Source organism: Poecilia mexicana, unplaced genomic scaffold (assembly GCF_051168715.1).
Source record: "Poecilia mexicana isolate PSO_F unplaced genomic scaffold, ASM5116871v1 scaffold_1, whole genome shotgun sequence".
Taxonomy (NCBI): Eukaryota; Metazoa; Chordata; class Actinopteri; order Cyprinodontiformes; family Poeciliidae; genus Poecilia; species Poecilia mexicana.
In genome coordinates this window covers 21621552-21642325 of record NW_028263370.1, presented here as the reverse complement: position 1 = coordinate 21642325, position 20774 = coordinate 21621552, and the positions used below count along the sequence as shown (strand labels likewise).

The 20774-nt window shown below is 37.8% G+C and overlaps 1 protein-coding gene across 4 annotated transcripts in view; it reads right to left on the bottom strand.

Moving 5' to 3' along the window:
* The window catches only part of inpp4b (inositol polyphosphate-4-phosphatase type II B), a 188130-nt gene that overhangs the window by 79009 nt on the left and 88347 nt on the right, over positions 1-20774 (bottom strand). For all 4 annotated transcript variants that reach the window (XM_088006342.1, XM_088006333.1, XM_088006335.1 and 1 more), the window contains 2 exons: positions 7377-7482; positions 331-400 (listed from right to left, as the gene is read on the bottom strand). In XM_088006342.1, coding sequence (XP_087862468.1) covers positions 331-400; positions 7377-7482 — 176 coding nt within the window. The remainder of the gene's footprint in view (positions 1-330; positions 401-7376; positions 7483-20774) is intronic.

The following is a 20774-nucleotide window of genomic DNA, read 5'->3' as shown; positions in this document are numbered from 1 at the left end:
AAACTGAAGACGCTTCAAATCGTCTTCATTCAAAGTTTGTTCAAAGGATCAATTTTGTGGTTATTAGATGGAGAACATCAAGGGAATTTTACCAAAGATGTTTTGGGATTTTAACTACTGTAAAGATTAAATAGATCAGAATAAAGTAGAGACAAATTACAGCAGTTTAACCTTTTCTTCCAGGTAAGATTAAACGGCTTTGAGTTGAGATCCATAATTACGGAGAAGACTTTGTGAAATTTTATGGAAGTAGGAGGAAAAAAGACATTATATCCCTGTAAAACAGAAAGGAATAGTTGGGTTACAGGTGATGATGGTAGGAAAACGTACCTGGCCCAGTTAGAGCGTAATCTTCTCTGTCGATGCAGGGCTGGTCCGCAGGCTCACACACCAACGGACACTGAGGATGAAAGAAACACAAATATACATCAAAGTGTTTCTTCGTCTTATAAACACAGGCAGGTTTTGATTATTACCATGACGGGAACACTTAACCTCACAGTTACTAGGAATTTAAGCAATAAGTCAAGAGAAATATGACCAAGTATGAAAAGTATTCATACCCTTAAGCGTCTGTACATGATTATGAAGTGGACGGAAACAGACACATGGCATTGATAATACTTTTACAAAAGAAAACATTGAGAAGTGTGGTGGGCATTTCTCTTTAACCCCCTGAATTAATTTATTTTGATATATTTTGGAATCCGTGTTCTCTGAAACTCAAACCTTTCTGACTGTTCCTCTACCAGCCTCCACATCTAGAGGATCAAACTTCTGTCCATTCTTCTTTGCAAAGCACCTCAAGCTTAGTCAGACTGAACATCCTGAGCTGGTTTTAAATTTGGACTTTGACTAGGCCATTCTAACACATGAATCTGATTTGATTCTTCCTGTTGTGTTTTGTAGTGTTTGCTTAGGTGCAATTTAATCAACTTAAATCGAATTTCACTAAAACAAACACAAATCAGGGAAAAAGCAGACATTAGCATTTATAGACACACATCATAAAATACGACACGGTAAACAGCTGCTGATGTACCGACACTCAACAAATGATGTTGCACCTATACTGCAGTTATTAAGCTCATAAAAGGAAAAGTCTGGAGGGAAACATTGACTCTGACTTCTTTGAAATGGGAGCAGATCTGAAATCTGCCCCCCTTCAATCCTAAATGAGTTGTTATTGATCTTCCAAATGAATATTTCCCTCTCTAGGAGCAAATATTAAATTATTACAAATATTCTATCTTCTGTATGTCAATTTGCACACAACCTGCAGCATAGAAATACTAACTCCAATCACACCAAACAAAAATGTTCAACTTCAGTTTTAAATCATCATTAATAGTGTTACTAAGCAACAAACTCATTATGTTCAGTGTTTCAATGAAGCTGCCAGAAAAAGAACTTCTACATTTCTGAAAGTATTTAATAAAAACCTCCCATGTATTGCTTTGAATTTCTAACCCTTATGATTCATGAATGCTGATGAATTTGCAGATGCCTCTCTTTTCACTCTTTGTGAAACTTGTGAGTTGTTTTTGTTCTCGGTGAATCCAGTAAGACTCGAACTGAAAACTATTTAAATTAAGTCTGAAAGTAGAGAAAAGCTAATATCATTGTAACAGCTCCTGCTCACGTTTCAGGTGCTGATTTAGAACCGGGAAACATTAAATGAAGTGACACTCAAACGTCCACCGCCTGCTCAATGCCAGGTTTGTGTCAAATAAAAAGTTGGATAAGTTAAAATAAATACTTTGCAAACTTTTCCCACTTTTAATGTAACATTTAATATATAAAACAAATCAATCTATAAGAGGAAAAATATAAAATGACTTCAATAAACTGGATGTAAACCACTAAATAATGCTTGAAGAACATATCGATTCAGTTTCACTTCACATCTTTAGCCAAATTTTGCCTTACAGACAACTTGTTCTTTCAATCTTTGGGTTTGGGAGAACATGTCTTGTTCGCAGCTCTTTCCAGATAAATCCAGCGGTTTTCTGAGAGAAGAAGAAACACCACAGCCATGTTCTGCTGTTTGTGTTGCTGTTGAACAACAGAGTAAAGAGGAACCTGAACTTTCATTTTCATTCAGTTGATTCGCCTTCTGGTCTATTTAAACTGTCACTTCATTCCTCATCATCAGCTAATAGTGCCTGTGTGAATCATGGCTTATGGCGGCCAGAGCCAGGGTTATTTTAGTTTTTTATGCCTTCCCGGTCGTGTTGATCCAGTAGGAGCCCAGATCAGAGCGCTCCTTCTGGATGCAGCCCATCGGGGTAAACCTTTGTGTCCTGCTAGCCAAGAAGAGGATAGCTCTGTTCTTTATTCTCAGGACCCCCAATCAACATGTGGTGAGCCGGAGGAGCCAGCTCACCGCAGAGATGAAGCAGGGAACCCGCATGGTTACTGAGCAAAGCCAGTCGCCGCTGGTTTTACAAACTGATGCCAAGTTAGAAATGTTAACTTGGCGAGGCCGCGAAGGGAGAGAGGAGTTTCCTTCTGTCGACGGCTGTTGTTGTGGAGCAAAGACTGGATTAAACATGACTCAGCAGTCTGGCATTAAAAACACTCCTCACTCTGTTTTTGGCACAGCAATGCACATGAAAACAGACTTTATTGACCTTTTGCAAATATTTAGATCATTGACATGAATTGATTTTCTTAAAGGATACTGAACAGTGCCAATGCTGGAAGCTCTAAGATCTAATTTAGCTGTTATTTGATTTAGTGATCAGTTATAAACTAAGATTTTTTTTCACTCTAGAGTCTTTTGTGTATTTCGTTCATTAGCACAATGTCATTTTGATCTTTGTCCAAGAAACGTCTTGGTGCCAGTTTTTGTCCGTCCATCTATCTGTGGTCAGAACTCCATTCAAAAGCTCACTGATTAATTAACAGCTTTCATTAAACAAATGAACTGATTAACTTCTCAGAGTCTCCATCAGAGTCAAGGTGGACACAGAAATAATTAGAACCAATCCAAACAGTTTTCACATCCACCTCCTGGGACTAATTAGTGTTAATCACATAGCTCTGTGACCTCAAACTAACTACTATTGTTCTTCACACACTGGACAGATAAAGTAGTAACACATATTTTGCACTTTAGGGTCTTGTGTTTGTAGTCATGAAAAGTCAAAGTGTTTGGGATAAAATATTTGAAGTTAGGAAACATAAATCCTGATCAGCTTTTCCATTTATTTTTCAAAACAGAAAGACAATTTTATGGGACTATGTTGAATTTATCTGTCTCAACATACTGGCAACACAGAACAAGGATTTTGGAAGCCATTTTTCTGCAAAGATCACCGACAGGATCTTCAGTGAAAAACAAAAACAAAAAAAAACAGGATTATATTTTGTTTCCCATAGGAATATGAATATGAAAGGTGTGTTTATGGGGCCAAACAAACGTGTTAAAAACAGCTAACTTGTTATAGGCTCAGAGTTTCAGAAGTGTGACTGATATTGTCCTTAAAATAAACTTCCACTAACTCATAAGTGTCACTTCCAGAAGAAGAAAGCAGTTTGTTTTTACAGCAGCTTGTAGAAATGAAGGCTGACTGACATCAGAATAATAATGCTGGTCAGAATTGGAGCAGAAACTTCAAATTTAATATAAATGCTGCCAAAATGTGTTAGTCTTTGTCACAAGTAGTGATTCAAACTGGAAATGGAGATTTTGCTTTTGATCTGTTGGTTCAACAATTTTCATTTTAAAACAACGTGATCGCCCTTCAGCAACTCTCAGCTGCATTCTTTGATTTTCCTGTTTTCCCCATTTTCCTTTCAAACTTTTCAGCATATTTTTTCATCTTGATCATGAAAATGAGGAAAACTACTGAGAACTTCAGGCTCAACACAGCTTAAAAAAATGTAGAAAAAAAAATACAAAAAAACACTAAAACTTCCCTCTTACGCCACACTCTGCATCTCCAAATACAAATGTTAAATTCATGCCTCTGCTGGGCCTTTTAGTCCGCCCCTTGAAGCATTAAGTCTGGGTTTTCCTGATCAAAGCGGGGCTGACAGCTAACAATCGCTCTCGCTCGTTGCATGTCAGCTCTGCCTGGTCTGAGGAACCATTACACACAGCAAGACAGACAAATCTGTCCCCAGAAAAAAGCTTTTAATGGCTGCATGGAACAAACTCTTCTAGTTAGGGAAGGGATCTAGAGCAAGGACAACACCAATCAACGCCTATGCTTTCACACGCACACAGACACAGGGTCCAAATGAAACCCGGCCCATTGATCAGAACAAGCAGAGGTGACGTTTGACATTTGAAAATCCCAGTGAGAAGGGCCAGAGACAGAGAAAAGCATTAACAAAAAGCCCAGGAGCGCAGCTGCCGAAGGTGTTTTATCATAATTGTGGGTAGCGGTCAGTGTGAGGTCGACGCTTCTTTGATGGCTAAAATATGAGAGGAGATCAGATCAAAGGTGACTCAATTCTCTTTCTTGTTTTGGGTGAGTGTTTTCACAGGGTTAGTGGGATATTCATGAGAAGCAGCAGCCACTCGAACAAATCAAACCGGAGCTCCCAATCCCAAACACCCCCCCAAGAAAATGCACAAAGTTTGTGCAGAAACTCCATCTGAAGCAAACCTTCCTGATGTCATTTCCCTTCCCTTGTTCCTCTGCACATTCTCTCCAACAGAAACAGCATGCACAGGCGGAAATCTGCTCTGACAACACACACTCATACACTCTCACACATGCCAACACATTCATCAAGAAGACATGGGCAGATTGCCGGTGACACTCCAGAGCCTGGCAGGGACCCTCCCTGCACCAGCAACAGGGCTGGGCAAAGCTAAAGCCAGTCAACCGTGCAGAAGCCCTTGGTCAATTATATAAGAGAGTGATTCACAGACACACACACACACACACACACACACACACACACACACACACACACACACACACACACACACACACACACACACACACACACACGCAAAGTGAGACAGCTCACTGACAGCAGGCATGAACTACAAGTCTATATGTTGCAACATTGTAATGAAAGTACATCAGACACATCATGAAAACTGCTTCTCTAATATTTAAAGCCTGTTGGCTCTAAAGCACACATGCGCTTGATATTAATGTGAAGAATGAAACTGAGTGAAATGAGGGAACATATCACTTCACTTCGGCTCTGATGGCATCCCATTTGCATGAACTTAAAGTCAAACTTTGAGGACGCTCGCTCTTCCAGTTCTCCTCCCTGATTGAGTTAAAAGCTGAGCAGCGAATAGGATTAGACCGGATAACGAGGGCGGTGGCTGCAGCAAAACTACCATCCGGGAAATGTTTATGGGCAAATAAACAAAGAAGTGGAAACACAGATAAAATAAAAGTGGTTGGAAAGATTTCAGATCGTTTCTCCATCAGCACGAACACGCTAACGCCGACGATAAAACGTCCGCACGCCGGGTAAATCCTCATTAGGGTTCACTTAAATGTATTTAATCTCACTGGAGAGTATGAGCAGAGCTGGTCTAATCCCAGGATAAGCAGAAGGGATCTGATATGCAGACACTCGTGCTTTGCCAAATAACATGCTTCACATTTTATGGCTCTCTCATAAAGTAGGGTAAAAAAGTCTGAAAATACATTCAGCTTTTACAGTAGCAGCATAATCTCAAAAATATAAAGGTTAATAATCTAAACTTTTATTTGAGAAAGTGATGTTACTCTGTCCTCTTTAGCCCAACTCACATGCTAATTATGGGGTTTAATAATGGAGGCTGAAATAACCATGGAAGACAATTGATTTTGTTTGGTGAACAATTTCTGTGTTGATTTGGATCAATTACTTAGTGATATATTTTTACCATATTTCTATTTAAAATGTGTTGACTTTTCCTCATGCCAATTACTTTAGCAAGGTTTCCACGTCATTAGGAAGGGAAACAGCATCATGGATCCTCCACCTTTCATTCTGTTTGTTGAAAAATCTAAATCTTAGTCTCAACAAACCAGAACAAATATTTCCAGTTAAATCCCCGCTGGAGTTTCGCAGTCTCCATTTACATTTGTCATGTTAGATAAAGATAAAGGTCTTTTTCTTGCATCTAGAGTCTGATGGTTGTTATTGAGACTTGGCAACCTCAAAATGCCACTCTGTGCTGCAGTCGTCTGACAATTAGATTTGGAGAGCTATTTTTTAAATCTCCCTTACCATCCTCCTCACTGTGCAAGTGGCGAGATAAAATTGGGTTTTCATCCAGCCTTATTTGTCACTGTTCCAGTTTTTTAAAACTTTTTTATTTATTGCTCTCACTGCAAATATGGACAAGTTTAAGCGAGTTGTGATTTTCTTGCCCCCATTTTCTTACTTCCAGAAAGTAACACACACATGCTCCAGTCCGATGGCTGGATCGTTTTGAAGTCTGCATGGGGAACTGGCCTCTGCATTGCCACATTTATACCTCCATGACACAGAAAGCCATGAAGGGGGTGGGGCTTAATCGTGTCATTTATATTTTATCGTTGTCATGATCAATTTCAATTAATGATGTTTAAAATCCCCTAAAATGATATTGTTGGGATTGTTAGAATCAATAAATATCAATGAATTTGAAAAAATGATTAAATACAGTTAGTGGGTGTAGTGTGGTAATATACATTCTACAGACGTGTCACACAGTCACAGTCTTATAGTTTCCTAAAAATTGAGTAAAAAGTAGTTATCTTAATTTTTATTATTATCATTGCAGTACCACAAAATGTCATGATAAATCTAAGTCCATGTTGCCCATCACTAATTATTAGTGAACCTATAATCACTAATTACAGTAACGTGCCTGTTACCTGGACAAAGTGAAATGAAGACTAAATGTTCTGGTTACATTTATTTTCGTACAGATTCAGGTTTCAATCCCTGTTCCACAGATTTGTGGAGCAGGTTATTCACAGAAAGTTTTACGTTTTTTTTGTTAGTTTTTTTTTTGTAGAGCACATCTAAAATAATTTGAAAGAAAATCTTGACACACAGTTGGCTGCAGTTAGTCCAAGAGTGCCATTTATTTTACTCCACCCTGATTGGCTGTAAGGATAACTGTAGATGCCAACTTCTGCAGTAATGCAAATATAGTTTTCATCATGTGCATTAGTGCATATTAATATATATTTGGTGTTTAAACTATTATAATAAATTAATTATAAGAATTTCTAGAAGGTGGTCTCAAGGATTGGTGGATTTTAGTTACTGGGAGGAGGTTGTGGTAAATACTGGGATACTGCTGTGGTGATGTAGTAAAAAAACATTTTCTCTGTTCAACAGGGCACTAAAAACATGATTTTCAGTGTGATTCCTTTAAGGTTTTGTCCACATCTTGCGTTTAGAGTGTGCCGTACCTTCTGTGAGGACGAGTCAGTGGCGATGTGGTCGGCCTCCTCCATCTCCCCCATCTTCAGTCGACTCACTAACACTGTCCCTGCTGGGCACACACCACCCGACGACCTGAAAAAACACGAGCATTGAGCTTCGAATAAAAAAGATCTTCCATCTGTGACTGCTTCACAATGATCAGACGTGGATGAAGAAACATTCTGGCTTACATTCAGCTTTGAACAGGTTTCACAATTATGAAGCTTGTTGAATTAACATGCAGCAGCAAACACAGATGCTTTGCCCTGGGATTTCTTTACCTGACAGATTGTGCAGATAAGTCTGCTTACTGAAAAACGCCGAGAAGTTTACAGGGAGCCGAGGGAGAGAACGTCTTACTTTACTGTTCAAATGGTGGCCCACAGAGATGACTGGACCTTTTCAGATACTGTAGAGCAGCACGGACAATCACTTTTCCAATTGCAGAGCTTGTGATTAAGGAGATGATAGAAAATCTATAGTATTGGCAAGCAGACAGAGGGTTTAAAATGAAGAAAAATGGCCCCTCCACATGACGGCAGCAAGTCTGATCACTTTAAAAGAGTCATCCTTAATGTGCTCGGTTCCACTCCAGCTGGAGAAAACGCTGGCTGCTGTGTGCCAGCCAGCGGTCTGAGGGGAGGTAGGAGGGATGACACACGACTGCCCGAGGAGGAAAAAAACGTAGGGACGGTGATGGAAACAGAAGGGATCCTTTCAAAGCTAATCCATCTTGATGAGGTACAAGGAAGAAGTTTTTAAACACACACAGAAGAAAAGAGGAGAGAGGGAAGGAAGCGAACGGAGGAGGAGGAGGACTGGGAGCCCGAGGAGGCAGCTGCAGGGAAAAAGCGTCTCTGCAGTGGGACACGGAGAGCTTCAGTTAGTGCTTAATGTCTTACAGCAGTCTCACAGCAGAGAAAATAACATTGGCTGCTTTCTAAATCTAATCTTTGTCCCTCGCCAGACACCTGTCTAGGTGTTTACTCCAGCGCTGCTCTCCTCGTTTCCTCATCCTTCCTCACTCCGATGAAGCCGAAGACGAGGAGAGAAAGTCACCCTGACTTTGATCGTATGTACCCACACATAATCAAGGAAATGGAGATTAACATGCATGGCACTCAGCGACAGTCATCCAGAGGCAGAGCAGAGGGCTGATGGTGGTCCTCTACTCTTCAGATTGCACTGCCACAATCCACTAATGAAATCCCCATCCGTCATTCAGACTGGCCACAAAGAATTCAAGATTAATTAATTTTTTATTTTATTTTATTTTATTTTTGGATTTCTTTAAGTTGTCACCAAACGTTACTGCTATTTTCCTCCCAAATGCTTTGTGTAAGTAGAGCTCCTCGTCTGCAGGAGTTATCTGTGTGTGTGTGTGTGTGTGTGTGTGTGTGTGTGTGTGTGTGTGTGTGTGCGTGTGTGTGTGTGTGTGTGCGGTCACTGGAGCCATCAGTGATGGTCACTGACGGTTGATGCATTGCTTCATCTGACTGAAAGTTTCAAAACAAACACGGCAGACGAAGCGTCTGATTCATCGTCATATGAACCAGGTTTGGGGTTTGGAGCTAAAAATTGGGGCCGAATGTTTTGTTAATTTGAAAAACAAAATTGTAATTGACAAAAAAAAAAAACTAAAACATGAAATTGAAAACTTAAGCTTTTGTCTAAAACTTGAAAAACACAACCATGTATTCAAACTAAAAATAAGTTTGTCATTTTTTTCCAGTTCAACTAAAATATTGAGTTCATTCTTAAAAGATTTTGAAGAAATAATTTTCGTTCTTCACCTTTCCATATTTTGATATTTATTTTTTCTCAGTTTCACATTTAAGTTTTCAATTTCATTTTTTTATTTTATAGTTTTCTTCATTTTCAGTCTTATGGCCCTGACTTTGCGTAGGCGGCGTGTCTTCAAGATGGACATGGAATCAGGAATGACAGAAAGAAAGAAGAAGAAAGAAGGCTCTCGTCAGCCATGTTGCCTTTAACAAAACATGGGCACTGTGAGAACTGTAGCTCAATGCTTTTCTATATTGGTATTAAACCAACTAATGCCAGAGACTAAGGTCACTTTAAAAAGCTTCTTTGGATAATAAGTGGCACTAATAACACTATGATAGCATTAAACTGTACAGTTTAAGAATGAATATTATCTGACATTTTATCATGGGGACATATGAAGAGAAAACTGGTCATAGCTGGAAAGCATTGCTATTGTTAGCATGAACTTAGCTAATGAGCATCTGAACAAAAAACACTTAAAATCTACAGCTGATCTGTTTGAAGAAGGTTGGTTGGAAACATTTGACTGCTGTGGATGTTTGTTAATGTGCAGACTTTGAGCAGCCAGCCAAATCAATTTTACTTCAGTCCCATTTTAATCACATTTCATTGTGCATTTGATTTTAAATGAACCAAGCACCATTATTTAGGCAAACTAAATAAATAATGAAAAAGGTTATTAAATATGAGACATTTCTATTATTTCTGTTATTACTGAAATTAGTTAAAGACTACAAATGGGAAAAGATAATGACAGAAAATGTGTTTGCAACTGTTTAAAGGGGGAGTTTTATGTATTTTCCAGGCACAAAGTGCCATTTTAAAGCACAGTAGAGTATCTACATTACCTTCAACTGTTATGAAAATGCTATATATATCAAAATAACTCTGCATCATATCCTTATCCGACACCTTAAAATTGCCCTCTGTCTCTTTAAGAAGTTCTTGCCCTTTCCGACACTCCCTTGTGACTGAAAAGTAGTTTGTATGATGCGCAGTTCCATCAGGTGTTTGCTAATTGCTACAGTCGAGCTTCTGCCTCTCAGCTCCTCCAGACTAGCAGCAGCAGCTCGAAGGTGGAGCTTTGGGTAAATAGGCGGAGCTTCAGGCAAATGGCTGCCAAGGGAGATTCAAGGATTCCTCAAACATGCATGAAAGATTCAAAGCAGCATTTCAGGTAGAGTTTGGATGAGGGAAAAACATTAAAACAAGACAAAGCTAAAAAAAATGTAAGTTTTTCATAATACTCCCCTTTTAAGTTCCTTCATCTTGCATCATGAATCTGACTTTTTTTTATCTAAATAAATGAATACAGGTTTCATTTTTTAAATGTATTTATGTTTTGTCATGTTGGAGGTGCTCTTCTATACATACATCCAGTACTTTCATTGTTTACAATACAATAGCTTTTCTTTTTCAATTAATCATTAAAACTAACTGATCAATTGAAAAAAAAAAACTAAACAAAAAAAAAACATTTTGAGTAGATTGATGCCCTGTCCAAAATGGCTCACTTCCAACTTCCCTTTGAGAGGCACAAACAAACTAAACACCTGCTCAAATACAATCTGTAAATATTATTTCTGCTGATATAAAGAACACCTTGAAATGGGCTGAGCTTGTTTGATTTAGCTCAGTCTCCATGCTGCACGTTTGCCAAACAAACTGTGGTAAAAACCAGAACAGAGACATCCTGAAAACACGGGCGCTCTGCAGCAATGGCCCGTCCATTTAAATACAGTTTTGCCTCAGAAGAAACTTTAAAGGGCCCTGATGGTAGCGTTAGTTAAAATCGAAGACCGTTCTCTCCTCCCAGCCTTCCGCTGCTCTTTCCATCTGTCGGAGCTGGCATGGAGACAAATCTGCAGATTGTTCTCTCCCTCTAAGTCCATCTTCCTCTTGAATCTAATTGGCGCGGGATCTCTTTTTATGACAACAGTTAATCAGACAGCTTTGTTCGAGTGACAAAATAATGTGTTTAAAATGTCTGCTACGAATTTGGCACAATTAAAAAATAATTAGCTTTCAGAGAAGTGCCTTACATTTAACAGTTATTTTCTTTTAAAAGCTTTACTTGCAACTATTAAGCAACATAAGATGCAAAGTGATTTATTATGAAGAAAAACCTTTTCTAAGGTTTGACATGACTCATGCATCACCAATAGCCAACGAAGTACAGGTTTTTCCAACACTTTAATTACAGGTTTTAAAACATGTTCTTTACTGATGTGAATGAAACAAATTTAAAATATTCTGTCTAAATATATGCTTGAATACTTTCCAAAAGCAAAATGTGCTGCGTCTGTGCAACAACGCACAAGCTGAATGGAAATTTCCCAGCGAACTCTGACTGCACACAGTCGTCAAAACATGACGGGAAGAGTAATGACAGCCGGCGCATTTCACTGTAATCTCCATAAGAATGAATTTAACAAACAAATCTGACAAGCCCTACAAGGCAGATGCGTTTATTCATTTGAAAGAGCAGTAGATAAGCAGCAGAGTGATGCTGCATTTGGCAGATGATTGAGAAAGAACTCCATGAGAAATTATACTGAATGTGGCTTATTCAACGCAAACGTGGTTAAACTAAATGTCGTAACCGAAACAGGAGAGAGCAAATCTGGATTCAACTTTATTTCTTTCCATTTTGTTTTTAGGAAGCCAGAACTTTGTTCTTCATTCTTACTCATGGTTTTGACATGGTTTTTGGTTCTAGTTTCAAATTTATCAGCATCAACCTTGTGTTTAATTTAACAATTAAAGCAACAAACGTCAAGGAAAAAAAATAGTGCAACAGGATGGAGGTAATAATATGAAACTGATCAAAAATACAATTACAAATTGAAATCATCTGGTGGCAGTTTGATTTACGATGATCGTAAACACATTAGAGCGGTCAAGTTCACTCTTCAGTGTAGAAGTTCACGTCTCAAAATGAGCTATTTTCAATATCAGTGAGATGCTTAAAATTTAAATTTGAAATTTAAAGGTTTCATCTGAATGACTGAAACAAAAATACCCAGCAACATGCTAGATGTAATATTTCAGAAACCCCTAAAACAGATGAAAACATCTGTGTTTAACTTTGAGTTTTACCAAAAAAAAAAAAAAAAATCAAGCATATTTCTTAGGTGCATTTGCACAAAAAAGTGGGTCCATTGCTCAACTTGTTATGGTCAATCAAGAGAAATTTGTCTGAGATACCTGGCCAATAAGTTGGTCTGAGCAACATTTCTTCCAGCTTATGAAGGTTAGCTATACTTTGGATATGAAGGCTTGTTGTCAAAAATACTCAATTTGTTCCAATTTCTTCAGATAATCTACAAATATCCTAAAGTTAACACGATGTGACAGGCAAAGGAAATATTTTATCTTCAACAAAATGATTCCTAGAGTTACAACCTTAAACTTTGCATAGAGCTGTTGATCAAATGGAGGATGATGCATCCCTCAGGGTCCATGCCAGGTCTTTGTTGGACTTTCTAGTCTTTCAGGTTGAGCTCTTTTTTATAGGCCTAACTCTTCTTTCATCCCCCATTTATCCACTTTTTTTTAAGTACATGCTGCACTTTATGCTGTGATGGTCAGGTACAAAGACTACATTGAACAAGAGAACTATTGATCAAGAGCACTTTAAAAGATTAAAAGAACATTTTTTTCCTTCTTGGTAGAAAAAAATTAAGGAAAAGTTCTGCACACCCCTGGACGTTCATGGTGTAATTAATTTGGACAAATACCCTCATCTGTATCGTTAAGCTGTGACATTTAGGAAAAAAACTCATCGCCACCATGTGGAATGTGTTTCCCATGATACCATTTTTGCTGGTATCATCGTATTCCCTTGTGTTCTAAACTCTTGTCGATTTTCCAGTGAAAATTTGCGTAGACTGATAAAATGGATGAAAACAGACCAAAGCAAAGGCTTTCTTTTTAACTCTGAAGTAAATAAATCTCAAATGTAATGCCAAGGTAAAGACAAAAATACTTTTCAAGGGTCCTAATTTAGCATCCCATGACTGCAGAAAAAAATAAAACAAATCAAAGCATGGATACTTCTGTGGTCGTCAGCTGGTTTCCCCTCGGGAAAAGTCTCACAAAGGAAAACACCTGACAACCACAGAAACGAATCCAAGCACCGCTGGCAGCTTTCCTCCCTTTTGCTAAAATGGTAAGACACTGAAAATATCCTGCAGAGAGCGGAGAAAACTCTGCAGGTTTTTGTTGTTGTTGTTGTGAGTTTTGGCATTAGAACAGTGATTCTATCGGAATACCTTAAAGCTCCACATTGCCTGTAGGATGGAAGCGGCGAGAGATAAGGGATAAAAACACTGCCAAGATTATACACGGCAGCAGGAGTACTACGAGCTTGAAGTGTAACAGCGGAACTGTAGATGGGAATCTTGACCTATATAAAGCTGGACGGGTGAACTATATTTAGCTCTGGCTGGTTCTCACTGAAGACTGATGTTAGGACACAGGACAGGACTAATCCTGATGATTCTTATAAAGCATGATTGATGCTGTTACATGTCTCAGCAGTTAGTGCATGTTTAGCAAAAGAGGAATCCACTTTAATGTTGTTACAAGCGATGTAGACAAAAAGAGACTAACTGTTTCCTGACCAGAAGTGTATTCCCAAAGAAGAGGCTGGCCTGGTTTCCAGCTCATGAAAGAGCTGCAAATGTTCAACTTAAAATGAGTACAACACAACGCATGTGTCACGTTTAAGTTTGTAAAATCTGTTCTGCTCCACATCTATGTATATATTCTCCTACAGACTATTTCATGTTTCCATGGTGAATCAAGCATCAGATTTTTAATAAGAAGCTGATTTGACTGGAGCACACCGATGTGATGAATATGATCATCATGCTAATGTATGCAGTGCTAAAATTCTGAGAAACAACTGAAGTAAGCAGAACAGGAGCTAACATATGTCAGCGAGTGACTCATATTTGCACACAATTTGTGAATTTAATGCATTTGTTTACTTCAGCTCCATTTCCTTATTTCTCTTGCTCTTTCTCTCTCTCCCACACACACACAAACACACACACACTCCTGCATCCTTGGCAAAAGAGAACAGTCTTCATGCTACATTTACCATTATGTTGGTGCTTAAACACTGTCAGGAACTGTCTGGGATAAGCTGTTCACAGGAGGAGCAAGGTGGAAATAGTGTGCAGAATATAGACCGTTTCATCAACCAATCAAAATATTTAAAGACGCTTCTTGAGAGTACTGATTACTTTTGGATGGATAACCAAAGGGAGTTCACAAGCAAGAAAGTCACCTCTGGGAATCACTACATGATTATGAAAGAGAGGCTAAAGTGACCGATGATGATGATGTTCGGCACAGGTTTCCTCCTGCAGGGTTTCCTGTGGCTAACCAGCAATCAGGACCTGATCTTAATCTGCAGCCATGGCAGAAGGATGAGCAGAAAAGTTAAGAAATACAGGCTGGCAAAATCTGGCTCACCTTGAAAAAAATCGCTATCCCATGTTAGAAGTTCAACTTCTGAATATGAGGTCCGAAAACCAGTAACTCCTCCACAGGGAGACCAGCACAGCTGTATACAATATGCAGGGTGAAACCTCTTTGTCCAACCAGATAACATCAGATGTTCAGATAAGAATACAAAGCTAGTCAGTGGCAAGAAAAAAATAAATCTTTATTAAACTATTGTTTCTTTTGAATCCAGAGGTTAGATTCAGAGACAGACTGAGGACTGTGATGTACAATCTCGGTGCCTCCTTTGAAAAGTGAAAGCTCACCACTCAGTCTGCCAACTGCACCAGCAGCGTTCCAAAATCGATGCAGCATTGTACAACTAAGAAAGCCAACAACATCCAGTGACTAGAGGATCTCAAAGTCGATCTCTTCCACTCCTGGAAAATGCTGGTGAGTAACTAATTTCCCACCTAAACATAGGTGACACCGCCCTGCAAGTTAAATCATTTTCCAAAGTTTATTTCAGGACGTGTAATGAGTCATTAGGTTTGGAATCCTACAGCTGATAAAATGTGATGGGGACAATCAGCATGTCTTGTTTCTCTGTAAAGGTGGATTTTAATATGGACCTGCAAGGATTCAACAGTAGCTCAAGTGCAGCCTTTTAAGGATTTGATTTCCTATTTGAGCTTTCACGGCTAGTTAATTTCTCGCTAAGCTGCAGCAGAGGAACAATGACACATGGAACGGCGTTTGGCTCAAGAACGCTGCTGGAAGATTTGCAGAAGACGAACTGTGGGTTTTTGTTCCCCATCATTTGCACTGAAATTGCTTCAGGAAGAGACCGTGAAGCAACTAATAACTCCTTCAATGTGCACACGTGAATTTAAATACTGTTTGCAGAGTTCTCATGTGCCTAATAATTAAAGTTGGATTTAGGATCCAGATGAAGTGGGTATGATCAAATAGTGAGTTAATCACCTCATTTAACAAACATACATGCTGGATGCCAAAGCAACCGTAAATGATAAATACTAAATCACAGCAACACTTATTACTGCTGTTTTACAATTGAATGCAAAGCTGCTCTATATGGATTCAACCACAATGAAGATGCAAGACGTCTGGAGGATGTTTACGCTCCCAGCTGGTTCTGTTCGGCCGTGTGCATACAGTCTGAGGATGAAGACGGATAACGTACATTCAGAGGATTAGCCAAGTGTAAATCAATGAGAATTGGATAAGTGCAGGTAGTGAAGACTGTTAGAGTGAGGAGGAAGGTGGAGCGGTGACATACGCTGTGAACTGTTAGCTCAGATGATGACCTTCCACACCACTCACTTAATAATCACTGTATAATCAACTCTAAAGTATGAAATCAGACCGCAGAGTTCAAAACAAGTGTTTTTTAAAGCAGATGTTCCCACATGCATGAGTTTGGAACAATAATAAATACAATCTCCTAGACTATTTCAGCATGAAAGTAAGAAAAGGCTACATTTAACCAAAGCTTTATAATTACTTTTTAACAAGCTGTGAAGAGCAAAATAAACAAAATCCCCTCATCTCTCCAGCAGCTGCTTTATGTCCTTTAATTGCTCTGGAAATCTGGGGAACCACATGCAGAAGTGCTTTGCAAAAAATATGCACAAGGTAAAAAAAAAAAAAAAAAAAAGAGTAAAAAGGATAATACGTGTTGTTTCTTATCATGAACACACAAATCAACTGTTAAAATTCATGGTTGAGAACAATTTAAATCCACAAAGGTGATGTTCAAAGCAGGAAACAATAAGCTTCCAATGAATATTCAGAACATGTTTAGGAACATAGAGGGAATTTAACGGCAGAGAGGAAATCAATTAAAACCTGCTGTGTTTTGGCAGCTCTACTAAAGGCGTGTGTTTCAGTTTGTGAAGTGTAGGATAGATAGATGAGAAAAATAGTTGAAGAACATATATTGCTGTTTTGAACATTTCATATTTATTCTTCAGTGTTTAAGTTAGATTTCTTTCTTTTGGGATTTGGACATTACCTTTAAATCAAAATGTCCTGTTTTCATCTTAACTTTGTTAGCTCAACAAATGGATAAGTACTGACAGAAAACACCATTTAGACCTTTGGGAACAAAAAAACTAATTAACCAAAAATGATTATTAGACTTGAACACAACAAGGTGAATCCCACAGAGCTTTTAGAACACAGACGATGCACTGAATGAGGATACATATGTCAGGTCTTCTTTCTGTTTCTCATACACGTTTGTTCATCTGTTCAAGATGGTTTTAAAATCTTAAAACTTTTAAGATCATGTAAAAAGAGACATAAATTAGTCAAAAAGTGAAAGTTAAACCAAAAGAACTTTGGAAAGCCCAGGGTTTTATTTTGCAAACTAAGAGATGTTCAATTAATTAAAGCCATTTTTCTAACAAATTCAATCCAATTACGCTTTAATTCAATGCGGTGCAATTAATGATGGTAATTTAGAATGCCTACTCATCAGAAAACCTCCAGATTGAAACAAATCTTTACCTCAGCTCAACGTTTGGTCCCGTTCCTCCTCAGTTTTACAACAGTTGAGAAACAACAAGAGGAGAAATTCCCTTTAAACAGAAAAAGACCTCCAGTGGAATAAGACTGGGGGAGGACAGCCATCTGCCTCAGCTGGTTGGGGGGCGAGATTCCCTGATGAATCTCTTCAGTCGAGTTGCCAGGCCTTTGAAAATCATTTGACAGTCTTCTGCTGTATTTCCTATCCATCAAAAGCCTGTCTGTCAGGGCATGCTTCCGCACTTCTGTGAAGTGACTAACATCCCTTCAAGCTTTCCTGATCTTGACATAAACACTAAAGACAGCAAACCTTGCTGTGTCCACAGGCAACAAATCTTTCACAAGTAAAGATAAAACTTACTAATGAGGGTGTTAATTATACTTCATCTGAAATATTAACAAGTTTTTTTTTTTGTTTTTTTTGTCCAAATGTCTTGAGTGTAATGTTGCTCCAGCAATTTGAATTTCTTGACTGGCTGATTCTTTATAATCAGTGTGAATATGGTATTGATTTTGAATTCTCCGGCACAAATGAGCAAATTTTCATGAATATAGATTTCCTTCCTGAACCTTTTGAATTTTAATAGACCTGCTGGATTTTTTTAATGCAGAAAGAAGAGTTCACTGCATACATAACTGAACTACTGAGACTTACATGTGCATTAAGAAAGATCAAAATACTTTAAAAAAATGCATGAACGTACAATAAAGCTTGGCTTATATATTTATTTAATATTAAAAGAAAAAAATATTGGGCATAAAACAAAAAAAATATTTATCTTGGTGTGAGCTTTGTAGTTCACTGGAATGATGAAATGATGCACAGAAGTTACAGAAATTAAACTCTGGCCACATAGTAAAGACTCGGTACACAATGAACCAACGTTACCAAATGAGACGATATGATACTACGACTAACGCTGTGATTGCTCAGAATATGAGAATGTGGTGAATTTGACCTTCTGTTCACACAAAGAATCTAACCTTGTCACAGCTTGATAAATCTGTGAGTTTTATTTCTACCTATTTTTGAGTCCTGCAGCACCACTTACACTTACATGTGGAGTTCCTCAAGGCTCCATTCAAGGACTTGTGCTATTTTCATCAACCATGTTGCCTTATCTGCTGCTTTGCTGATGTGACAACTTACAAATGAGTTACTGGATATTCATTGTTAATATTTTGAATCAGTCAATAAATTTGACTGATAAATCAATTCAGTTCAGTTTTGCCAGTTAAAACTTTAACCAAACTAAAGCTTTACTCCTTTCCAAAAATATTTTTAAAAAGCTATTTTAGCATTTCATTCAATTTGATTTATTCTCATATTTTCTGTCTTATTTGTGCGATAGCACTAATTATTATAACTTAATTTATGTGGTCTTAAGGAAGTCTTTTTGTTCACTTAATGCCTATAAAGATCCTGATCCTGGAGACGCTATGACGTGACTTGAATTGGACAGATCATGGAAGAAACCCCTCAGTAAGCAGTGTGACAAACTTTCCTCAGACTGAGAGGTAAAAGGCTCGAAGAAGCTTCACTGAAGTCATTTCAGCTGAAGAGGGGCTCACAAGCTGCCAGGAATATTGAGCCCTCGGTTTTTCCCTACATACAAAACACATTTTTGTTCATATTTGTTTTTAATGAGTTTAACTAGATTAACTTTAGTGCCTAAAGTGCAGAACAATATTTCTTTTTTGGAGATTAAAAAAAAGAAGATTAGACATCAATAAGTGAACATTCCCTAACAACAGATACATATTTAATACTGTTTTCACTTTTTTACATCTCTGAATGCAATCGATTTAGAAATGTCTTTCTGTTATAGATGCATGTATCTTTGACCACATTAAGCATCTGGCACAAAACAACAGCTTGATTATTTATGCCTTCTTTTTCAATCAATCAATCAATCAATCAATCAATCAATCAATCAATCAATCAATCAATCAATCAATCAATCAATCAATCAATCAATCAATCAATCAATCAATCAAATTTTATTTGTATAGCACATTTCAGCAGCAAGACATTTCAAGGTTCTTTACATAATTAAAGAAAAAAATAACAGCATGTGACATTGAATAAACAGTAAGAAAGAGATTTTGAAAAAAAAGAAAGATTAAAAAAGATAAAAACATACAATGCTTTGGCTTATTTTTGATGTTCAGACTAAATTATCACTAAATCTTACAGGGCTGCTTTATATGATGCAATGCATCTCCTTTTCAAGTCACCTAATGCATCTTTTACACAATTCATACCAACATAAAATGTGCAGTACCCTGACTAATGGTTCAAATTAAATTCTGAAGTGATAAACATTTTGCTTGCTTGGTTATTGTGTCATTTATTTGCTGTAGAGAAATGATCTAGCTTTACTGCTTTTTAATTTAGATGTAATTTTCTTTCTATCTAATTTAGACTAATTCCTGACCATGTGCAGTTTATCTCATGCCCACAATGTTTTCTTTCTTATTTCAATCCCAAACAAAGCGAGTGGGCCACAGCCTGTGAAGACTCCATGTTACTGGCTATCCCAACAATAAATCAATAACAATATATATCATGGCAGACACATGATCAATAGATAATGTCTGATAGAATATTCAGTATTCAATAAAATATTCACTAAACTCTGATCCACAACTGCAAAGCATTCTGGGGGATGTAGGCAGAGGAAAGACTTCAGCTGTTCAACATCTGACAGCCAGCTAAACAAGGCTGGTGGTATCAACCAACTCACTCACGCTGTGGTTACCTAGCAACAACGTGTTGAGTATCTTGAACTGCAGGAGTTTCAGGTTTTGCCACTGAGCCTCATAACTACTTAAAAATTAAAAAACAATAGTGTGGAGTGAAAACTGGATGAAAGAGAGAAATGTCACACCACCAGTTTGGAAGTATTTCAAATATTTAAAACAAAACATTAATCAATAATTATCAGTATCAACTGATATGAAATGCTTAAATCCTTATGTGTTTTTTTATTGTCCAGCCCTTTGTTCTACTAAACATTAACGTTTCAGAGTAACATAAATACACAGTATATCTATCGTATAGCCTAACCCTGACCCCAAACCTAACCAGTACATGCCTAACCCAAATCCTAACCTAAACTCAATTCACACCTTAGTCCTAAATTTAACCATTAACCCTACAAAAAAGGGCCGTACTAGGTGTGATTTGCTGAAATACACCCATACACTCACATATACATAATTCAGAAAGCTGAAGGTCATACCAACATAGTTTCAACTTTTACTATGAAATATTGATGTGAAAAGCAATCATAAAAGTAGGATGCTCAACAAAAGATACCATCTTTTGTTGAGCAAAACAATGTCCTGCCAGATGTAGGCAACCAGTGTCTTCATATGGCACACCTGGATGCCGAGGCAGGGCTACAGAAAACACAATAAAAGACTCCCTGTTTTTTCATCAAGGACACAAATGCTATTTCCAAATTGAAACTTGTAGTTTGGTAAATAGGTTATGTAAGTTATTGAATCTATAGCTGCATGCCTACAGATGAATGCACACTAATTCTCAAGAAAGCAATGACTCATTCTATCAACAACATCCCCAGCAG